General features: G+C 30.1%; 6 protein-coding genes across 6 annotated transcripts; 2 read left to right on the forward strand and 4 right to left on the reverse strand.

The window, feature by feature from the left end:
* Window positions 1-1936: 1936 nt before the first annotated feature.
* OCT59_005054 (uncharacterized protein) lies at window positions 1937-2547 on the reverse strand (the record flags this gene model as incomplete). Its single annotated transcript, XM_066138132.1, has 2 exons — window positions 1937-2124; window positions 2517-2547. The coding sequence occupies 2 exons, from the start codon at window positions 2545-2547 to the stop codon at window positions 1937-1939; spliced, it is 219 nt and encodes a 72-aa protein (XP_065997313.1).
* A 562-nt stretch (window positions 2548-3109) lies between these two features.
* On the forward strand, window positions 3110-4046 carry OCT59_005055 (uncharacterized protein; the record flags this gene model as incomplete). The annotated part of the gene is made up of 7 exons (XM_066138133.1): window positions 3110-3187; window positions 3252-3321; window positions 3400-3408; window positions 3510-3519; window positions 3616-3629; window positions 3719-3793; window positions 3868-4046. The coding sequence occupies 7 exons, from the start codon at window positions 3110-3112 to the stop codon at window positions 4044-4046; spliced, it is 435 nt and encodes a 144-aa protein (XP_065997314.1).
* A 3478-nt stretch (window positions 4047-7524) lies between these two features.
* On the reverse strand, window positions 7525-7806 carry OCT59_005056 (uncharacterized protein; the record flags this gene model as incomplete). Its single annotated transcript, XM_066138136.1, has 1 exon — window positions 7525-7806. One exon carries the CDS (start codon window positions 7804-7806, stop codon window positions 7525-7527), a length of 282 nt encoding a protein of 93 aa, XP_065997315.1.
* A 6025-nt stretch (window positions 7807-13831) lies between these two features.
* OCT59_005057 (uncharacterized protein) lies at window positions 13832-15458 on the reverse strand (the record flags this gene model as incomplete). Its single annotated transcript, XM_066138137.1, has 8 exons — window positions 13832-13915; window positions 13987-14201; window positions 14286-14358; window positions 14433-14615; window positions 14687-14910; window positions 14987-15068; window positions 15183-15323; window positions 15393-15458. 8 exons carry the CDS (start codon window positions 15456-15458, stop codon window positions 13832-13834), a joined length of 1068 nt encoding a protein of 355 aa, XP_065997316.1.
* A 429-nt stretch (window positions 15459-15887) lies between these two features.
* OCT59_005058 (uncharacterized protein) lies at window positions 15888-16475 on the reverse strand (the record flags this gene model as incomplete). Its single annotated transcript, XM_066138138.1, has 3 exons — window positions 15888-16081; window positions 16133-16222; window positions 16313-16475. 3 exons carry the CDS (start codon window positions 16473-16475, stop codon window positions 15888-15890), a joined length of 447 nt encoding a protein of 148 aa, XP_065997317.1.
* A 3709-nt stretch (window positions 16476-20184) lies between these two features.
* OCT59_005059 (uncharacterized protein) lies at window positions 20185-20574 on the forward strand (the record flags this gene model as incomplete). Its single annotated transcript, XM_025324490.1, has 1 exon — window positions 20185-20574. One exon carries the CDS (start codon window positions 20185-20187, stop codon window positions 20572-20574), a length of 390 nt encoding a protein of 129 aa, XP_025185887.1.
* Between the last annotated feature and the right edge of the window lie 2952 nt (window positions 20575-23526).

Consider the following 23526-nt stretch of genomic DNA (forward strand, 5'->3'; position numbering starts at 1 on the left):
TCATTATAGTACTCTCGTTGAACAGCGTCCATGCATAAAAAATTCTTTGACTCTCCTGTTCAATAAAGGTATACAGTATTGATAAATATTGTAACAAGTTGAAAGAATAGAAAGAAAAAGAATTGAAGAACAACATAAAAAGAACAAAGAGTTGCAAAAGAGGCGTTATCACACACAATTCAGTTCATATTCGAAATCTATTGTTTATCTATCCCAAATCCCAATGGATAAAAAGAAATCGAGGGAATTATTAACTAGAACAAATAGCTTGATCCTCGTTGTCATTTTTCATTTCTTAAAAATACAAAAGAGATGATTTAGGAAAAAGTAAATGGGATCAATGCAATTTACTCATCTTGTACTAGTTCTAAACGAACTTTTAACTAGCGATGGACAATCAACGTGTTCCCGAGAACATCGAGAACATAACAATAAAATTTTTAATAACGGTGTAGTTGTATTATTAATATATAGGTATTGCACTTAAAAGTCGCAAAACGAATAATAATCTATTTTTTTTTTCATTAAATAGCCGCGTGACTGTGAATTACTATTGGTGCATTAGATAAGGACCTATACCCTTTTCGTATTAGGTTACCCATTTTTTGTAACGACGCAATCTAATCTTGTAATAAGTCGACACATTGTCTTCTACTTAGTAGAAATTATGCGTACAAAAATGCTATACGTTTAAGAATCTCAGAAGACAACTTAAATATTATGCTTGTCTCAAAAAAAGTAGAAATCGAAGAGTAAATGTAGATAACAATAAGAATAATACACGGAATTTATTGGTTCTCATGAAGGATATACAACAGAGATAGTGAGGTAGTTGAGTATGTTAAGTATGTTAAGATATTATTTATTCGAAAGAAATTTACTATTTTCTATCGTTACCATTATACTCACGCTATTTCTTATATATACAGTATTTGTTAGTTAAGTATCATAGCTTGAAACCACACCAAGATATGCTATATGATTATTTATACAAACTACCCGTGTTGAACCTTGATATGAAAATATCGGATAAGCTTAGTTGCCTTCCTCTACTCTGTTGCTTGAATAACGGGGAAATGTCTTGGTTGTTGGTGACGATATTCCATTTGCTTATACTTGGTATATTGCTCTTTTTTACTTGGGGAACATTGGTAAGAAATGTACAAACTTTCAGGAGTGTAGAACTATTACTGCATGAGGTTTCATGTTGTCAGCAAATGGCCATATCATTTCGAATTTTATAAACTGATCACTACTGAAAACTTTAACACTAGGACATATGTTACTCGCAGAGAAAGCAGCAGAGAAAGCAGCAATTTCCGTTTCTAACTGTTTAAGAACAACCGTTCAACGAATGCTAGACATATCTAACGTTGCATAACAACTTGTTTGAAAAAGAGTATTAGCTATGCATTCTTGTATCATAGATTAATGTGTACAAAATATATTTCGAATTAAACACAATCATTGATATAATACTATCAAAGCTAACAAAGTACAAAAGTAATTGACAAATGTTCGTCCACAATTTTGCCATGAGAACACGCAATTAAACAAACGACAAGAAATACCTGGAGGGCATTATCCCCCAAATTTCTCTCTACTATCAAATCTGTTAATTTTTTTTTCCCTCAGCTGTTCATTCAATTTTAATGCCATCTTGAAATATATGTTTAAATCATAAAACTAATTCTTCACGCATTCGTTTATGGAAGTTAATTTTGTCTTTATATTTATTAGCGTAATTCCTTATCTAGTCAATATATGTATCGTTTCTTAGTTTTCTTTTTTCTCTTTCCCATGGTGGCGTTACAGTTGTTGCTTGCTTCAACGTCTGCCTTACTTGGTAACGCAACAACTTCACCTGTTCACTTGCTTCTTTAATAACCTTTGCGGCTTTACTACTTCGCTGAGAAGATTTTCTGATATTTGTCTACTACAGCGTCACCTGATTTGGCGAAGGAGTCTTCCATTCTTTTTCTTCTCTCCCTTTTTTATGAAATTTTTCTTCTTTCTTATCTACTTGCATGGGAGTTAATTCTTTCTTCTCATTTTCTTTTCTTGAAACCGGCAGTTGATTTATTTTCGATTCTTTATCTTCTAATTGTTTTACCAAAGCTAAATCTATATAATTAAAGAATTGTGATATTTTGAATAACCGTACAAATAAAATTACAATTGTAGGCGTCCCTACATCGTCCGTGATCTATTGTGTAATATGTGTAATATGTAATCGCGTAATCCTACATATGACTTTGAATAATAGTGAATCGCGTCCTCCAAATTATAATTATAACAGTTCTCAGAATTGTCAGACAAGAAATGCAGTCTGAAAAGAAGTTTTGTATAATATTATAATATAATAAACCATTATTTCGATTTTTTTTAACAGGATTAAATAATGTGAATATTGTTGGCCCATGTGCCACTTTATAATCGGTTAATACCCGATACGGCCATATCTAGTTAAAAATTAAAAATTTCTAATTCTTAATAAAAAACAATCGTCATCATACTTGTATCCGTCTCTATTTTCAAGTTGTTCATGAATAGAATTTATTTCACTTAACGATTGATCTGTTTCACCAACATTTCACCAACTAATCCAAATTCTTGGACTCGCATTATTTGAGAAAGATGTTCCACACGCGTTTCTAAAGAGCATCATTATGTGTTAATAGGCAAGTTATGTGTAATCCTTGGTTAAAGGTTTTAAAAAATATCATTAGTAACATCAATAATGTTCTGTATTATATTAGTGGAAAGTTTTTAGTTTCGTATCTTTGTTGACGTTTGGTTAAACAGTGACAAGATTTTTTTTAAAAAAAAATGCTTGCTCTGAACGCGTTACCTTACATAGATCGCGTGACCGCGTGAGGATATGATCGTAAGATGATCGTATTATATTATGCAAATCAAACCAATCAGATTTCGGGATCGAATGTGATTTTTTTAGTTTGCACAACTTCGAACGAAAAAAAGGGGATACTTTTTTGATTATAGAAGTAAAAACCAGCACAATATATATATGGTGATTTTATGTGACTGTATCCTTAGATATATTTACGTGATTTTAATTATACAAACTGGAAACATCTACCACGCTACCATGTCTGAAAGTACTAATCCAATGCCATTTGTCTGCAAATGGTTAGATGCTCATTCAAAATCACAATATTTCGAAACTGTGAAGGAACTCAGAAAACACGTCGCTAAATACGACATTAATTCTTGCAATAAATCTCCTCCAGGCAATCTTATTTACATATGTCCGTGCGGAAGGTTACAAGAAATCTCATAATAATAATATTATGTTAGAAGGTATAAAAAATTTGTCAAGTATTTTTTGGCTTTGCGATACTGTAAAAATTAATAATAGGCTATTACCGTATCTTACAGAACATTTACGTAAGCACATTCATTAAGGTTGACTCAAAAAACTATTTTATCCGTTACATTACATTGTGGGTATTGGAACGACCATATTAACTTTTTTCTTTAATATTTAGTGTCCAATTTGTAGCTATACCCGATTTGATACTCCTGATACTCCTGTTGCACTAAGTCAACACTTGATTAACAACCATAAGGACTTTACAGGTGATAGTGAAATAGAAAATTGAATTCAGGTATTCTTATCATAATTCTTTCCTCTATTTAAAATGTAACATGTTTACCCTAACTGGCCTAACATATTTTCTTTTCTTGTTAAAAAAAGATAGCGGTGAAGTCTATCGTGATGTTCTCGTCAAAGGAACGTTAATTAGAATGCCGCCAATACGGTTTAAGAAAGGTAGCTGGACACAAAGAACTCTTTGTCTATAAGTTATGACCAGAGAGAAGAAGGTTTGAAATTATATTTTAAAGGGGTAGATGCTATTTCGACGTTGATGGAGGAAAGGATAAAGGAAGATTTTGCCAATTATGATCCTAATAACTATGATAATTTACCTGAAGCGCCAAAAGATCATTTAACCGAGGAAGAGAGGATAAACTTCTTTGGGAAACAACTTGTGATGTATATAAAGGGACAGATGCTGTCATGATGTTAAGTAAAGCTCGCGAAATGTAAGGAATGAGAATTTGAGCATGAAATCTGTTATTAATTAGATTCTTTACAGCAAATATTTTATTTCTTATAAATATACTTCTCAAATTTAAATCAGAGATTAGAAATAATAAAATATTTTTATTTGTTTGGGTTTATTTATTTTATAAATATTAAATAATTATGTCATTTGTTAAATTCCATATACACAATATGCGCATAATCATATGCTTCAGTAAAATCTCTCGACTGATTAACAGTTTGTAAAAGTTCAAGAGCATCTTGTAAATTTTGGTTTAATCTTGATATAGCTGATGTGATTTTAAGGGACTATAACGAAAATCTACAGCCGAACAGCAATATAGTTCTTTTCCAAAATTATATTCTCATTTGCACTGTAACAGTGTTGTATGGAGTCGATTGACTAATAAAATCGCAGTTTATGGGATGGCAATGAGACATATTAATTCATTAATGTATTATAAGTGTGTCCGTAACGCTCAAGTCCATAGAGGACATCATACATCTTACCAATAATATGGCAGATATCATTTGTCGCATTAACAACTTTTACGCCTGGGCATGGATCTACAATTATAAAAGTTTAAATTAACATATCCAAGTATCTTTACTAGATCAAGATATACTCACTAGTTTTTATTTCTATAGACAACGATTAAGGATCTCTTATTGGAAATTAAATTTTGCCATGTTGGCTCATCAATATTTGGTTCTTGAAAAACTGATATCATGATATAATATCTTCAGGATCGACTAGGAGGTTTTTTTTTTTTCAAAGCAAACTCCGTTATTGTTCTCAAGAAACGTTGTCATGATTTGGTTAAAGGAAAATACTTTGTAATAAAGGAGATAATACTCACCAAATTGTCTTCTTGGCGCAGTACAAAGCCGCCATTATTAAAAAATTTTTAATAATCTAAAAATCGAATGTAAGTAGATTTGTGGATTTGAAGCTGTAGATAAAGCGGCGAAAAAAAATTGTACAATGAAATTCGACATCAATAATCTGGTATATCGAGTCTGATATATAAACAATTTATTATCGTTATAGTCTCAATTCTGTCATATCGAGGTTTAAGATTTGAGTTCATGTTTTATTTTTATTTTATTCAAAGATTATGGTTAAATAAATGTTTGTTGGATTGGATACTGCTTGGATTGTGGGTATGTCTTGGTCGCATCAATTGAAGTGTTCACAACGGCTGAAACTTTCTTTAAAAACAGCTTCCGGATGATCAGCATTAGGCACATAACAATGTCCTAGTTTTCTGAAAATAGGAATTAAAAGTTTAATAACTTCTCCACAGGACTGTAAGTATTCATTTGTTTCATTATCTTTGTCGCAAAAAAAAAACACTCATTTGGAAAGGCCTTATAATAAACCTGGGAAATTAAGATTAAGGATATCAAATGTCGGTAAATTGTTGCTAGAAGTTTTCATTTTCCAACTATTGAATTTACTCAATTTCAGACTCGTCGGACGGTCAAACTGATTGTATAACATCCATATCTGGGTATATTTCCAATCGATAACGTTATTTAAATTGAAATCTTTGATGATCTTTAATGATTTGTGAGATAAATGGTGTTCGAAACGTATGTAATTTAATGGTTTTTGAGAGTTTTTCTTATGTTTCTATTAATAGTAAACTGATTCTTTGTTGAATTATAGGGTGCAGAGATGCATGTATAGGCCTTTTTTATTGATTGACGTGCATGGAGTAATAAGCGAACCTTCTTTAGCAAGTAAATCAGCCGTCTCGTTTTGTTCAATTCCTGAATGTGCTTGCACCTTTACCAGCGAAACTTAAACGTAATTGTTCGATAATGTGTTTGATGGCTTGCCAGGTCAAAAAATTATTAATTTCTGAAATCGACGTTTGTGTGATTATAAAGAATTGAAAGTATGAATATAGACGGTACTATTTCGTATCAAAATACGGCAAAAGATCAAAATATGGCAAAAGATTCGGCGCGAGTTGAACTAACCCAATGCTCAAGCGAACCATTGTGTGAAAGATTGATATCAGTCAGAGAAGATAATATCCGGCCGAATCCCATTTGGCTCATGTTCTGATCCAGATCTTTGGTAAGTGAACCATCTGAAAAGAAATGTAATTCTGTATAAGAGGATATTTTATTAACGTATTCATAAAATTGTTGATGACTAAGGAGGTTGGTAATAAGATTTATTAATTAATCAACGATTGTGTGAAGTGATCTGGTCTATAAGAGATTGGTCATTGACAGATTGTGTTGGTATAATCGGTTCTTGAATGTGTTTGTTGTTTTGCCATTGTAAGCTAATTCTCTATTCTTGATGTGTGGTGTACTTAATATACGAGATCTGTTGGTTCTATATCTTATGTTAGGTAAAGGTTTCATCTTGATGGAAAAGGATTTAGCTAACGGGACAGAAATTACACATTGAGGGCTGTATAATACGAATTATGAAGTTTGCAACCTGGGCACGGTATTAATTTTGTGTCTCTTGATTTGGGTGTCAGGTTGTGTTGAATCGGTGTATTATGGTCGTTTATATAATGTTCGATGTATCCCATAGCCCATAGGAGTATGATTTGGATAATTTGTTTTGGATAAAATTCTGCCATAAACAATGTCAAGTAATGATTTCGGACCAAAAAGCTAGCCAGGTATTAAAATTTCTACATGTGTAAGGATATTCAGATGTTGGTCATTTGACTCGTGGATTTTGTATAATAGGTGTGTCAATTGTGAAATTAAGTCGTAAGGATGACGATTGAGGATAATGTTATCTAGTAAAAAATTTGTACCAGTCAGGTTGTCTACCTTTTTTAGATCGTAAAGGTTGTTTAATTTCTTTTCATTTTAATAAAAAATGTCCATTAACAGGAATGATTTGGTCTAAAAACATGATGCCTCAGTTTTTCAATTGATATAAGAAAAATTTTTTTGGGTCAGTAAGAAAATTGCATAAATGATTTGACTACCTTTAGTATTAAAAGCAAAATTAAATGAAAAGATACGAATAATATTGAAAAATACACATTAAAGATTCTATTCTATTAAAATTTTTAACGGGGGAAGAAAAAAAGATAAGTTAATTGAATATCGGGGGACCATAATTTAAATTGTGACGATAAAATAAGGAATTTAATAATATTTGAGAATTGCATTACGCGTTAAATAATGAAGCCTGAGCTCGTATTTGGTAATCAAAAATGTTGATATTAGGGTAAATTTGATGATGTAACATTGAATTATAAAAATTTTTGGGTAAAGATAAGGATGAACGAAAAACAGAACGTAATATGACATAAATATTCTATTTGTGGGAAAGGACTTTGTTAATCACGTAAATTACTTAATACATTTTCTTTTTTAAACAATAAATAAATATGAGAGCATTCGTTTGATCTTATTAATCGTATATTGATGAGAATTGTCTACATTAATATATACTCCTATATCGATTAAATCTTGTCTGAAACGAAAGGATGTGTTGTATGTGTCAATAATTGTTTGTCGTTAGTTAAAAGTTTGGTGTTAGCTAGGTTGTAAAAATCGTCAGCTATTTCTAAATGGGCGGTTAAATTGTCTAAAGAATTTGAGAACCAGGTAGTATCGTCTAGGTAACCAAGAAGTTTAGTGTTGACAGTTAGTGTATGAGAGTCTAATGGGTCGTAGATGTTTTTTGGCATTGTTGCAGTCATTGTGTATCCTCCATAATTTGTATTATTAATACCTTCGAACATAGGGTCGTAGTATATTACCCATAATAATGGTGAGATTGTATGATTCCTATTTCCATATCGTAAGGAAGGTTCTGATAAAGAATCTTGTAGAATAATTTAATTTTTCTGATTAGAAAAAAGATTAATAAGAAAATTTGTGATGCTATTAGGATGCATATTCTAATATTCTATGTAGTGCACGTTTGAGAAGGGGTATATCCACTCTATCATACGCCTTACTTAAATCCTGTAGTAGGATATAAAGTGGTTGTTTATGGGATTTTTGATGTTCGATAATTGTTTGTATAGATAAAATAATTTCTCCAGTAGATGAACCTTGTACTTCTGCTTGGTTGTTATTGGTTGTTGCTCAGGTAAAAATTAAGTCTCGCATTTATATTTTAACAAGGAGCTTTCTGTAACAATCTAGTAAAATGATTGGACGAGTATGTTTAATGTCAAAATTCCACCAGGTCGGTTTCGGGATGGCTAATTTGAATTGTTTAGGTAGGTGGTTATTAGTAATAATGTGGTTGAATAAGTTAAGGACAATTGGTAAGAAATTTGATGGTAAATGTTTGATAATTTCATAGCTGATGTTGGATGGACCAGCGGCGCTTGTTTGTTGGTATATCTTTGATATTATTAATTAGTTCGTCCAGAGTAATACTTAGTCCTAATCGAGAACTTTCTCTTTCTGGTATATTAGTCTTTTGTTCGTAAATTGACGTCCATGGTTCATGTAACGGTTTCTGTTAATCGTATTTTGATTTCGATTCAGTATCTAAACCTGTATTTTTTAAATGGTTTATTGTTTTTCGATTTCATCTTTGTCAATAGTGAAAATGAGTTCTCCATTAACTTCTTCATATATGTCTAAAGTAATTTTTTTAGATTTTCTGTCCAGTAGTGAATTTAACAATTTCGTTTGATTAGTTTTCAAATTATCTTCTCTCGCCTGAATAGATTGTTTTATTTTATTAATTTTGAAACGTTCTTTTTCAGATTCTAATTTGACTTGCAACACAGTTTTCAAATACGATTATTCAAATTGATTGAAAAGGAATTAGTGATACGTCTAAGATGTTTAAGATTTTGTAGTTCCAAAAATTTTCTCTGTTATCGTACATTAGAGAATCTAGCATGTGGGTAACAATGTTCAGTTTGATTGTTGTTTCTATAAATGAGAAATTTTGCTCGTTTTATTGCTGAAATTATAGATTGTTGTATGTTTTCGAATTCTTTAGTTCCTGGTCTATGTTGGTATTACGTTCGTTATATTCAATAACTAGAAAATTGCAGAAATCTGTCCAATTTTTTTCATTGGTTTGTTTGTAATTGATTTTTAGATTATGTCTCAATTTGTTAATATTATTATTAACTTCAGAGTAAATTTTGTTTTTGGTATTAGTTTTTGTGTCGATATAATTTGATCGGAGGAATAGTTTGGTGTCGAAGTGTTTGCGAATAAAGTTAAATGTATAAATTTTGTGAAACATAAAGTATATCATGTTGTAAATTATATCATGTTGATATATGATAGGTGATTTTGGGTGTTGGACCATGTGAAAGATATTGAAGGATTGTATTTTCGGACTGTACTGTATCTATCATTTTGTGTTGTTTGAGTAAAGATAATGTGAATTTGTCGTATTTGGTATGCAATGGTTGATTGTTATTTGACATAGAAGGTTCGTTAGGTATTTGTGTGTGATAGGGTTATAATTAAAGTCTTCCATAACAATAAAATGATGATTGACTGAATTATTGTAAATATATAAGGCCATGACGTGAAGTTGAATTCTTTTAAAAAAAATGTGATTCGACCAGGGATAATAATGATTACCATTACCACTTTTGTCCATACTAGGGTTATTAACTTATTAATGATAAAAGAATTTTTGTTTTGTTAGTGAGTGTAGATAAGCTGATAAGGTGATTGAGTGTATTTATCGTGTTCATTATTTTTGTAGTCTATTAGATTGGTTTCACATGCATGAAAAAGGTGTCAATTGTTTCAACCATGAATTCTATAATTTCGGACATTTTTGATGTAAGAGAACCTCAGAGTTATGTGTAGAAAAATTAATAAACGGGAATTCATGTAAAGGGGAGGAGAAATCTATCAAATCTTGTACACAGTGAAATTCGATATAATGGAACCATCCGTTCCATTAGTAAAATTTATCAAAAATCCGTTATATCGAGGGTAAATTAATTATAGATTATGATAATCCGTTCCAGACATATATCAAGACTTTACTTATGTTCCGTTCTATCAAGGTTCCGGTAGTTGTACTGTCATTATGAAAATTGTAAGTAAAATTTCGACGTGTATATTAAATCTTGATTGGATTGTTAATCAAAAGGGAGTATCAAATAGTGTCAGGAAAAATTTCTTTTTGACCAAAAGAAATAGATGAATCATTGGTTGTTATTGCCCCAAAAGGTTCCTGAAAAACCTCTTTGTTGTCTGTTACCGTTTGAGGGTGTATATAAGTCTTCGTTCATATTGTCATCGTTGTCAGAATTGTAGTTAAACGGGCGCGAAGGTGTATTGCCATGTATGATAAATCTGTTGAGTTGGGATTGGTGTATTTCTATCTGTCAGTTATGATTATAGAACTTTCATATATTTCTGTATTGACGTTCTGTTTATCTATATTAGTATCGTTGACGTTAGATTAGTTAATATATTCTTGATTCGGAGTCGCGTGAATTGAGATGACAAGTGTCGTTAGATGAAGTTGAACCAATTTCGTCTTGAATACTAAAGATTTGATGTTGGTTTTGATGATGATTATAGTGATTGTAGTCTATTTTGTTTATTAATTTCTTTAATGACTGAATAGATAGTGTTTTGATTATTATTCATTTCAGGTATGATAGCAATACTTTCATCAATATCAGATATCGTGAATTTTCTTCTCGATAGTAATTTTCTGGAAGCTTTCTTGAACTATTTTCATTCCTTCTTTAAGTTTATTAATTTCTTCCTGTTGCTTCTGAGTTGTGGTTCTGAGATTTTTGATTTCATTTTTTAATTGTCCGTTATCCTGCGTTTGAGCATTATATGAAGTTAGGGTTGAATGAGTATGTGATTATCGAATCTGGTTAGATTATTTTCATATTTGTATCTAGGATTCGTTCTATATTGTGATTAATATTGTTGTTAACTGGTGGTTTGTTGTAATAAGTTGCACGTCCAAAAGGAAATACGTTGTCGTGAGCGTTATTTGTTCGTTTGAGTGATGGTGTTGAATTTTCATTTCTATTGTAAATTTTTTAAATGCATTTGTAATGGACAACCTCTGCTTTCATGTTAGGATTCCTACACGTTTGACATAGCAATGTGTTGTTTTTATTTTATTTCTAAAAGGTTGGTTACCACGGTCATTTACAATAATAGTAATTGTACAATAAAGGCATAAATAAACTATCTAATTTAAAATGATCCCTCCCATTCGAGACTCGCCCTTCGTCCTTCGATAAGAAACACTAGAAAAAATAGAGGCTACGCTATTAGTCTAAATAAAAAAGACAACTTAGCTAGTAGAGAGGCGAACAAATAACCAAAAAGGACAAACTAAACTAGAAGTCCGTATCATCAAATGGTACTATACGTAAATACTGTCAGGTATAGAATAATCATTCTTATAGAGGTCCATAAAATAAAAGGGATACTAAAAGAAAAAAAAATTGGCTAATCATGTACCGGAGTAGGCGGATAAATGACGGTAACCACCGATTCGGCGCAGAAATGTAGGAATTATCTGACATTGTCGATATCGGGAGGAGGCGTTCGACGTAAATATACGTTCGGATCGTTGATATATCTTGGTCCTGTTTGGAAACATAATATTTGTTTTGAGCGTTAGCTTTCAATGAGACGTCTTCCACTATCATAATGGAACAATTTTGGAGGTAGTGTTTTCTATTATTCAGCGCTCGAGTATATCCATAGTTATAACGAGGTATATTACTGACGTCGAAACGACGTCTGACTTTGAGTCGAAGAGTAAGTATCACGGTAGTAGCGTGGGTCGCCCGAAATACCAGGTGGTAAAGGGGGAAGCTTTTTCTTCTTTTTATTGCGCTTCTTGACTCTCCGTAACCAGTTTTTCTGGCGTCGTTTGAATTTTGAGCGTTCATTGTTTGTGATGAGTCAATACTCTACGGGCTAGGTAATTTGTTATATACTTTGACGGCGTAAGATAGTGCAGGTTTTTGCGTTTTGATCTCTTGAGAAGAGGTTCTAAGTCCATAACTGAAGTATTAGGCCTGTGAGATGATACGTATACTTATTTCTTTCCACGAATTGATCGAATTTTTTATCTGCAGGGAGGATGCGTAGGAAAAAATTTCTATTTTAATGCTCCGTATATCTTTTTCAAAAAATTGTTAAGCTTCTTTATAAGACATGAACTCAACGTAGAATATATTAAGTCTTGGTGTAACATTTTGACCCGTTTGTTTGTCAAAATAAGGTTGTTTCTATTAATATAATCCTTTTAACTTGTCCGTATTGTGAAAAAAGTTGTTTTATTTCGTTGTCTAAGATGTGTTTTGAATATGGATCGTAAGTTAATTTTGTTTAAATATATGGTTACTTGTTCTTCTATGGTTTTTTCATCATAGTTGTAAAATTGTGCATTGAGTTTTTTTGTCATATGCCGATATGATTGCGTCTCTTTGTTCTTTATTCATAAAACCGATTTTAAGTAATTACCTACGCGCATGGAGAAACTGCCTGAAACTTTAGTATTGATGGATGCACGATACAAAGTGCAGGAGAACTCTACTTAAGTTGTAATATTTTTTATAATAACGCAAGGTATTATTTCATTTTTTTTATTATAAACGAACCATGTGATCACGTTAATTGGCACCATCTGTTAATTTCTTTAGAAACATAAAAGCGGCAACCAAATAGAAAGGGTAAGTGCATCCACCGCGATGTCGGACAAAATCCCGAAATCCATTTTCCCGACAGGACGTTTGCCCGACACTGTTGGGTTAGAATGATTATAATGATTCCTAGACACGTTACTTTAAGTTATACCCGGATTCCTGTAGTTTAAAGCGACAGATTAAGAGATAATCAGATAATCAATAAAAAAACTTTTAATGTTTGGACAAATTTGTGCTAAAAAATGTGTTACGTATAGATGATACTACGTACTTATATCGGGATAAACCGATAAACTGACACAAAAAAATGGACGTATCGCCTAACATTTATGATTTATGATCCGCAACATACTACAGTCAAAGCTCGTTATAGTGAACTTTCCGTTCCACTATGTAATTTTTTCCCTTTTTTTCACTATAACGAGATTTATTAAGAAAATTCACTATATCGAGAGAAATTAATTATAAGGAAAAAAATCAATAGGTCACTATAACGCGATTTTACTTAATGTTCACTATAACGAGATTCACTATAACGAGCTTTGACTGTATATTCTACATCACGTCTAATGAAAAAATAATTATAAGGCATTTTTGTGGCGGTGGTGTTTAGAGAACTGCAAATTCTTTCTTAGAACGCAGTCAGGAATAAAAACCTTTTCTCCTCTTCGTTAGCAGTAATTACCAACTACCAAGAGGCTACCCCATGATAGATATTTTTAATCTTAAAAATGATTAACAATTGAATTAGAAAGATTAATTATAATAATTTTGCTATTCCTCCGCCCGTAAAATTTTCCTGATCATCAAGAATTTTTTGCATCCGTTCATCAGGAAGTTTTGGGCGGGCGTATAATGTGTTGAACGACGCCATGTGTTGCTCAACGCCAAAAAGTGTTGAGCAACAAACCCTTTGTAAACTGACGCCATTTAAAAACGTGTAAAACAACACAAATTTAAGCGTAGAGCAACACATACAGTAAAACAACGGTAGCCATCAACAGTAAAAAAATCGTTAATTTAACACATAAATAGTTGAACAAATGCGCATAATTAGTTGAAAACCACATTTATTTACTAACTAAATTAAGCAATACTAAAATTATTTAATTGGAATAAATCATTAACGTTGAAATTAAAGATTATTCGTCTTCGTCCAAAGGTAAAGTGGTGTCGGCGAATATTCTGCGGATTCGTCAGCATTGTCACCATTCGAATCCTGAATATAAAGATATTTTAAACATTAGTAATTAACTTTAAAATTATCATATAAATTTATTCAGTATTCACCATTTCCGTGCCAGTCCACGTATCCACAACGTCTGTATCGATTTTCGCGGAAAGATGATTGATATCAAATATAGTTTCAAGAACTGATTGAACCCACACTCCGTTTGAAGCTGTACGTTCTTTTTCGGACGTAAAAACGGATTTAATAATGAGTGTTAAATATGTATCTGCATCTTCATTCTCGGCATCACTTGATTTGTAAAGATCCTCATAAACTTTTTGCGTATTTGGATGCTGTTTTCATTCTTTCATCTGGTGTTTCGTAAAGTTATCTCTAAATGGTTTGATTCGGTTTATACCGAATATGGACCATAGACCATTCTTAACACGTCTAACATAGTAACCTCTTTTTGAACGGATTGCGCCAAGCAGCTAATTGGTTTACTAGATTAGTACATCTTTGTTAACTAATACAATCATATGATACAAATTGAAACATTACTCACAGCAGTCTTAATTTTTTTATCCCACAACTTGTCAAATGTCAAACCCTTTACTTCAGATTTCTGGAGAATACTAACACATTGTTCATCGGCGTCCAATTTTTCTTTAATACGTGTTTTCATTTGTTCTTCGGTCACTTGCTTATGCTCATGAAATATTTCATAAGCAAGCTTTCTGACCACGTCCTGTAAAACAAGTAATTAATTACAAGCGAATATAAATAATGTAGAAATAATAATAACCAATTTATATTTACTTGATAAAAGTCACTATCTTTTTTTGGTTTATCCCGACCTTTGATTTTCCCGGGTTCACGATCCTTTAGCAACGTTAAAATGTCTGATATTAGAGTATTCTGCTCATTTATTTTCTTGTCAAATTTATCCTCAAATTTTTCTTGTTTATCCATAATATTCTTGATTCTCGACGAATTGCTCTGAGCAATTTTGATTAATTTTAATAATTCTTGTGTATAATTAGCTAATAAAGTAGAATAACATACTGTATTAATAAATACGAGATAAATACTGAACTACTGGTGTAAATTAAGTCTTACATTCAACGGGATCCTTGGGTACCGTTGTTGACGTTGATGCCATTGTCGACGTTGACTCCGTTGTCGATGTTGACGCTGACACCTAATGAAAATACACGATGAATACATTAAAATAATAAAAATAAATGATAACAATAAAAATATAACTTGCCGTTGATTGAATCGTTGGTTGAGTTGTTGTTTTATTGCTATATACATTAATGATACTACTCGGATTTTTACTAAGTGTTTGCAAATAGGTATCATCATTGGTGAACTTTTGGATCTTAGTTTTCTTATTAGATTTATCAAATAATCCATCGTCAGTATCAGTTGAACGGTCTTGTTTTTTTTGAGTCTAAAGGAGTATATAACGAGAGTTAACAGACATGAAAATAAATATGATTTACAAACAATATATAATTACTTTTTCACCCTTGGTCGATTTTGGTTTTGGACGTCTCAGGTTATTATAGTTAACCGGATCACTCATTTTCAAAGCAATTTGGGAGGAAAAAATAAAAGATTTTGATGTTTCTTGACTCTTTTATTATTTTTTTACGCCATAATATGAAGTTTAATCAATTCGTTAATTTATTTTAAGAGTGATTGATTAAATTAACCAGTTGATCAATTTGATTTGAAAATATCTTTGATCAATTGGGCTTTCTCCTGATATTGTTAAAAAGTGTTAACTGTTAAAGTGTAAAGTAATTAAAAAACTTATATAAACTTACATCATTAGTATATGGAGAAATCACCGCTTTATATAAAGTTATAAACCTACCCAAGCAACTCATATCATACATTTTATACATTTTATTCTATTTTAAAATTAACGTTGAAAAATGACAAGCTATACGTGTTCAACTTGTGGAAGAAATTTTAGTCGTCGTTCATCACTACGAAATCATGTAAAGACTCATGATGATGAAGTTGATAGAATTTTACGAGAAATTTTTGAAGAATTTGAATGAAGGGATGGCCCATGACCGACTGGTAGAGCTGAACGATGATGAACTTTCTTTATCTGATTACTTTCATAAATTAATAGCCATTCTAAATCTGGAAAATTTTCTTCAAGAAAGGTCTTATAGAATGATGTTTGGGTCTTATCTTACAATTAAATGGATTATGATTATCATTCAAAACAACAAAAGCATCTACCTTGTATTCCTTTTTGTTCGAAATATATGTTCATCGATTTGCTCTTTGATATTTCGTTTGTAACATATAATACTGCTCTCTTTGATGTATCTGTTATCGTATAATTAGACTGCCTTAGTGTAACATCGGTTGGCTTAATACTACATATCACGTAAACTCAATTAGCGTTAAGGCATCTACTTGTGTTATTCTTAGAAGTGGGATCATTGGATTGAGATGTTTCTAAGCCACTAGCTCCTGCATTTTTCAATGCGACTATTGATAAAACATAAATACCTGTAGATGAGCTAGTAGCTACCTTCCTTTTTATTAATTTCTTTCCGTTCAGGACTACCACCTTCATCAGAGTCTTTAACCAAAATTGTTAAAATACGATTTTCTTATTAAATGACACACATTCTTTGTAGAACTAGGGTCAAATCGATAATGAAATGTGTAAAATCAGTAGAAGGCTGTTCCTGCCAAAAATCACTATCGGTCCTCAAATATTCACATTTTCAGTGTATTTTAGAACAAGTTTTGGGCAATATCCAGTCTCTGATTGAAAATCCTCATTATCACTATTATAGATTTCCACCTTTCAAAGAATTATAGAGTAACAATCTTTATCTGAGAACTTAACATTTTTTCACAATATTTTGCTGATGAAGACATCTATCACAAATTCCTTAGAGTTTTCTTCGATTTTTCGATAAAGACGACAAGTACGCTTAATTTCCTTCATGAATGTTGTAAAGATTGTCCATAATTAACTAGGTATTTATAATTCAATATTCATCGATCAACTGGAAAATATTTTCTCAAACATGTTGATGCGTTTAGAGATGAATGATTGTTTTCGTACTATGTGAAATCAGAAATGGAATACTTTCTTGCACATGGGTCTCTTTTACAAAGGTGCAAGTCGTTAACACGTACAGTCAGTCCTCTATGTACCGATACTGTTGTTTTGGGAAAATATATCGGTATATCAAATTATCCTTGTCATTAGTGAATCATAATACGGGCCAAAATCCAATTCTTGCCAGCATTATGCAAACTAATATATTAAAAAGTCATGTGATTTAAATGGAACCTTTATGTTAACTCTGGCCAAATTTAGTGTTGGCCCGAATTAATACCAGTGTAACCTTACATCTTACTATGTATTACTGTAATTATAGAAAAGTATCGGTACATGTTACATCGTGAAACTATATAAAATATCAGTACAATGAGGGGACAGAAAATTTATCGGTACAGGCAATTTATCGGTACATAGGATATCGGTACATAGAGGTCTGACTGTAATTGTCAAATTCGCAACGTTTCCAGTCCCTTGGAACAACTAGTTGGAATCTAAGGACAGTCATTAATTGAAGCAATACCCTCTCATTGTTTAATATTTATTACTAATAGTCCATTCACAATAGAGATAATTTTCTTTACAGGTATAATTTCTCAGATAATCTCTGGGAGATCAATTTAAACAATCAACAATTTTTTTATTTACATTGCGCTATATTTATCAAAATTTTTACTACGCATTGTTTTATTCACATAATCAAAGAAGTGTATATTGATATTGATATTTTTAAACTGATTTAAAATAATCAATTAATGAGTTTAGACCAGTTTAAATAATCCGTTATGAAAATTCATATGATCATTAAATGTTTCAAACAGCTCAACTTATTGGTTGACTAAAATACCTATATTAGTGTACCATATACCCATAAATTTGGTGTATTCCCCTCTTAAAGCAAAGTATATAGTACCCCTAAGGTGATATATATATCATAAAGTAAGTTAAACAGAATAACAGAATAATTGTACTAAGATTTCCGTTGTTTAAAGATATATCATGTTTAAAGGAGTTACATCACTGGCTTTGAAATTTTGAATATTATTTAGGAATATAAAAAGATCAAAGATTTCTTGGCATTGGCGTTTCAATGATTTTAAATTTTAATTAAAGTATAATTAATGATGTGATTTATATAAACGATTTTTTTAATGCAAAAGAACTACTATATTGATAAAATACCAAACTTGTAACTAAAGAAATTCAATCAAGTTAATATATATATAAAGCCAAGACGTTTAATATCAAAATTTCGTTCCTGAACCATTTTTTAGAGTACAAGCATCACATTGACAAAATTTCGAAATTTCGAAATTTCGATTTTCATAATTTTGTCCCAACGGCATTTATAGTATGTTGATCATCATGTGATATCATATTAAATGCTCTTTTCGAACATTTGATTGATAAACCAATAAAATTTAATGCTATTTATTACTGGTTGTTTATAATCCAAACAGCTAGATTCAGTCAGCGGGCGTTACTTTTCTCTGTTTTTTAGCTGCATGAGGAGAGCTAGTATTTCTTATTGAAATTTCATTTCGTAATATGTTCGTTTAATGTGGCGCAAAACACTGTAAATCCGATGAAGAATTTATTAATAAAAACGATTTTTTTTTTTTAAAAAAAAAAATATTTAATTGATAAAATCATTTTTTTCTATAATTTTTTTTTCCGGATATTTTGACGGATTATTCAATACCCGTTAAAATAACCGGTCAGAACGACTTTTTTTGATTCTCTTAAAAAAAAAATATTTTTTTTTTTTAAAAAAAAAATTTAACCAATAAAATCAAAAAAAAAAAATCAAAAAAAAAAAAAAAGACGTTCGGCCGGATTACTTTAATGGATATGGGATAATCGTCAAAAAAAATATTCGGCCGAAATTGGTTTCTTTTTTTGTAAAAGTATCATTTTTTATTTAAGGGCCATGACATTTGTTACGTAATATTTTAGGGTATTTGAATGTCTTACAATATATCAGTGTAACATAAGATTATATATATTTATATATGTGGGGGTATCTGGTATAGCAATATACTTATAATAATAAATGGATATTACGTAATAAATGTCAATATATCTGCATTTCTTATAGGGTAACAAAATTGTAATTGTAATATCATATCGTTACGTAATTATATATTATATATTTTTTTTGTGTAATTTAAATAATGAAATAATGAAATCTTATTTGTAGGTCTATAAGATACTAAATTTAAAATAAAAACAAAGTAATAAGAATCACATTAATGTTTTAGTGCTGCGGATAAAGAATTCTGTGCATACAATAAACCCATCGTTGATCATATTCGTCATATTCGTACAACCAATTATTGTAATAGAGATATTTGAATTTAAGCGCGTATTTTAATACTTGCGTATTCCTTAAATTTTATATAAACTTTTTTAGAACTCTATTCCTTTCAGTTATTTCCTTATTTTGACTTTTTTTTTTCAATCATTTCCAACTGGCTGAATAAAAGAAATATTTGATATATTAAATAAATGGAAACAATTATTTTTTGTACAAACAAACTAAAGCCGATGGAAGGATAAATTTTATATTCACCAAATTAGGATACATATGAACTAATTATACTAATTATAAATTTAATTATCTAATAATATATATTACTTCTATAAATACAGCGGTATATTAATTTAAACTTTTCCGTAAAGTCAAATCATGATTCGTTATTGTATAACTTTTATTCATTGAAATTAATATGGCTTTTATTTTATCTTATAATTATCAAATTTTATATTTGGTTTAATCTTTCGGATATCGCTCTTATAGTCTTACAAATATGTAATAATTATTTCCTTTTTGTTATAATTATCAAATTTTTATATTCTTTCACGATTCTTTCACGTATCATTCTTACATACTTTTATTTAAATAGTGTGTATTATCAATCATGAGTACATAATGAAAGAAATATCAATGTATTTAGGAAGTATTCCTCGGACTTCGGTTATTTATTGTACGCATGAAAATACATACGTAAGTATTATAAATTCAAAGTATGTGTTGAATCGTTATTTGGCGCAATTCAATACGTGAATATGTTCTCTAAAAGTATAAAAACGATTAGATTTATTTTCACCTCGCCAAAAAGTTCCAAAAAAAAATAAAAAATAAAAAAAAATAATAATATATATATATATATAACGATTATAATTCCTTTAAAATTAAAATAAAATTATGAAATCAATTCGATTTGTCCCATACACTATTGAAAAAAGCAAGAGAAAAGCCGGTGTATTTATATTTTACAGAAACGAGATGTTGAAAGAATACGGACCTATTAGAATTCAGATGACGGCTTTTAGTAAGATGATGTCAGAGAAGTGGAACGCTTTATCAGAAAACGAAAAGGAACTATGGCGCCAAAAGCATGCTTTAAGTCAATATCCAGCAGAACAAATCCCCATCGAAAACGAATATGAAGAACCCGCTCCCATCATTATAATTCAAAATCCATGTCAAATATGTGGATACCTTACTACTACATTTCAATGGATTTGTAATTTATGTTTTTTAAATTATTTAAATAATTTATCAGCGGAGTATTATCAATATTACAATTTATAGATAGTTTACTTTTCATTTTTTTTTATACTTATAAGATGAAATTTTTTTTTTATTAGATATCAATTTTTTTTTCTCTTCGCGTAAATTTGTATTAATAAGATAAATATAGTTTAGTTACAACTTACAAATCGATTAATAAAATTTTTATTTATTACTTACTTAACGATACATAGATTTTTAGAATGTTCATCGTGATATAACGATAATTTTGTTAATAATTAATGTGGCTGAAAGTGTCATGTGATAAAATAACCGGAAATAATCAATTGTGACATTGAATTGTTTTTTCTAACTCAAATAATCTTAATTATATTTCATCATTACGTATTGGCTTCCATAATTAGTTAAAAGTTCTTCAATAGGAGTTACTTGATGAGATGATAATCCTTATCTATACTTAATCCATATATAACCAAGCAAGGAGCTAATGATTGAAAAGTTTCTGTAATACAAATATTGAAAGTTACATTGTAATACAAACGAATAAACATTGCACAATTATAAAGCATTAATTATAAACGAGATAAAACTTCGAACCTAATTTTTTATGACATGACATGTATTACTTTTCAGTAACATTATTTTCCAAAACTTTATATAAAATAAAGTGAATATTTTACATTATTTACGTTATAATCTTTAAATATAAAATTATTATATATATATTTTTGTTCCTTAAAGAAATTTTTCTGGATTTTTTTTTTAAAAAATAATCTTAAGTTCTAACTTTGCATGATATAAGACCCAAAATAGTTTAGAAAAAGCTTTAGCCACTGCTGATATATACCATTTTAAGTTAGTATTAAAATTATAATATACCTGATTTGCTGATTTTTGAGATCATTTCTTAATTCGGACATAATGGAAAGTAATATGTAACATTGATAGGTAATACAAAATTTTTTCTTTTGTTTAAAAATTTTTACCTTTTATAGAAAAGATTATCTATTATCAATCAGTTTTTATATATATTTTATCATTTTCGTTTGTAACATATTAAACATTTTTAAATTTTTTTTATAAATTATTATTTGAAATAATAAAATTTTATAACCTTTATTATTAAATAAGTTATAGGATTAGTCTTGAACTGGCGGAATTTCAATTATTTGAAAGGAAAAAAGTTCTTTATTATAGAAATAGGTTTCTGAATAATGAAATGGTTTTAAACTTTGTTTAGAAAAAACGAAATTGGATGTGAAATTTTGTCTTCAGTTATTACTCATTAGGCTGCCTGAATATTAAGTAGCTACCCCATTTTTTGCTGACGTTGAGCAGTGCGCCAGTGCCATGTGGTGTGGTTACATCCTGTTTTCTATTTCAGCGCATGGACAGTTGAGATAAATAAAATATTGATGTTCAATGCATGGACAATTGAGGTAAATAAAAAAAAATATTGAAGTTGATGTTCATGACGACATAATAATTTTATTCCTTATTTGATCTTAGTGAAGCTGAAGAGGTAACATGAGTTGCGATGTTATAGTGTTATATCATTAGGACACGTAATTTTAGACGAGTCGACTGACGGACCCTCCGTAAGTTTAACCGTATATTTTATACGTTTATAAACCGTTAGGATTGGGTAATATGGACGCCTGTTTATGTTAGTGAGTGAATATAAAATTTAATTTAAAATATTTTATATATCAAATTAATTTTTTTTAAGGATCTTTTAATAATATATATCTCACCTTAAGATACTGAACCATGGACCTTAAGTAATACTTTTTCGCGGTTATAACCACTACGATATTCAAGTTTTGATTCAAAACGTATGTTTTTTTGACTTATAAGTTGAGTGGATTGAATGTGTATTAAAAAAAAAATCAAATATCAATTATATCATTGAACGCTCGTGGAAGTTCCTTAAAATTCCGTTATACGAATTGTTACAAACGGTTTCCAATGGACGTACATGTAAATTAACCGTTAATGGACAAATCTAATTGGACATTTACGTCAATTTTAAGTAAATTTTGGAATTTTGACCAGGGATGATCTCTTGGAAATTTGGTGATGCAGGACATTGCAGGTTGATTACACTTTACTAATTCCATCGGTAGAATTAGTCAATTAGTATTAATCTTTATTTATAAATATAGAGGAGAGATTTTAGTTTAGTTAAAAAAAAAAGAAAGAAAATTTATTATGTATTGGCTTTAACCGTTTTTAGAATTATCTTTAGACAATTTATTTTTTATCAACAATCTAACCATCATATCAATTTTCATACCAAAAATTCTAATCATGAAAGATCGTATATATATTAATAAATTTTTATATGATTTAATGCACCTCAATGCAATCATATTCATTACTAAAATACAGTATGAAAAATTTTCCATAGTTGTAACACATATTTTATAGTAAAAATTAAATTCGGATAACTAATTCTTCACTTCATCAATAAGAATCACATTTAAAGGTCTTTCGGATGAATTCTTTATTCAATAAAATTACTCGTAGTTATAATAACTGAACGAAATTTGTCGTGTTTATATTAATGTCTTCACTATATTTTCGTTCGTCCACCCTATAAAAAATTTTTATCCGAATATTTCCATTATTTCTCCGTATCTTCCGTAAAAATTCCGTGAAAATGATACATTCACGGATATCCGTGTTAACGAGATGAAAATTTCCATGATTTGAGGTTATTAATTCCATGAAAATGATACATTCACGGAAAAAGCATGGAAAGATAAAACACGGAACAGATTTTTTACAGGGCCAAACTGTCTACGGCTCATACTACTAAGAATAGAATAAAATGACCATCACTCCATCAGTTTATACGAGGCATAAAGTGTCAGGAATAAATTAACCTTACTGTCGATGATCTTTGCAACATAGGATAAAGGAAGAGGTGCACATTCGTCTGTTGGTTCTAGAAATTCGTTAAGGGATAATTTAATGATTTTAAAAAATATATTCCTTTCTTCGATCATT

The sequence above is a fragment of the Rhizophagus irregularis genome, chromosome 13, assembly GCF_026210795.1.
Source record: "Rhizophagus irregularis chromosome 13, complete sequence".
Taxonomy (NCBI): domain Eukaryota; kingdom Fungi; phylum Glomeromycota; class Glomeromycetes; order Glomerales; family Glomeraceae; genus Rhizophagus; species Rhizophagus irregularis.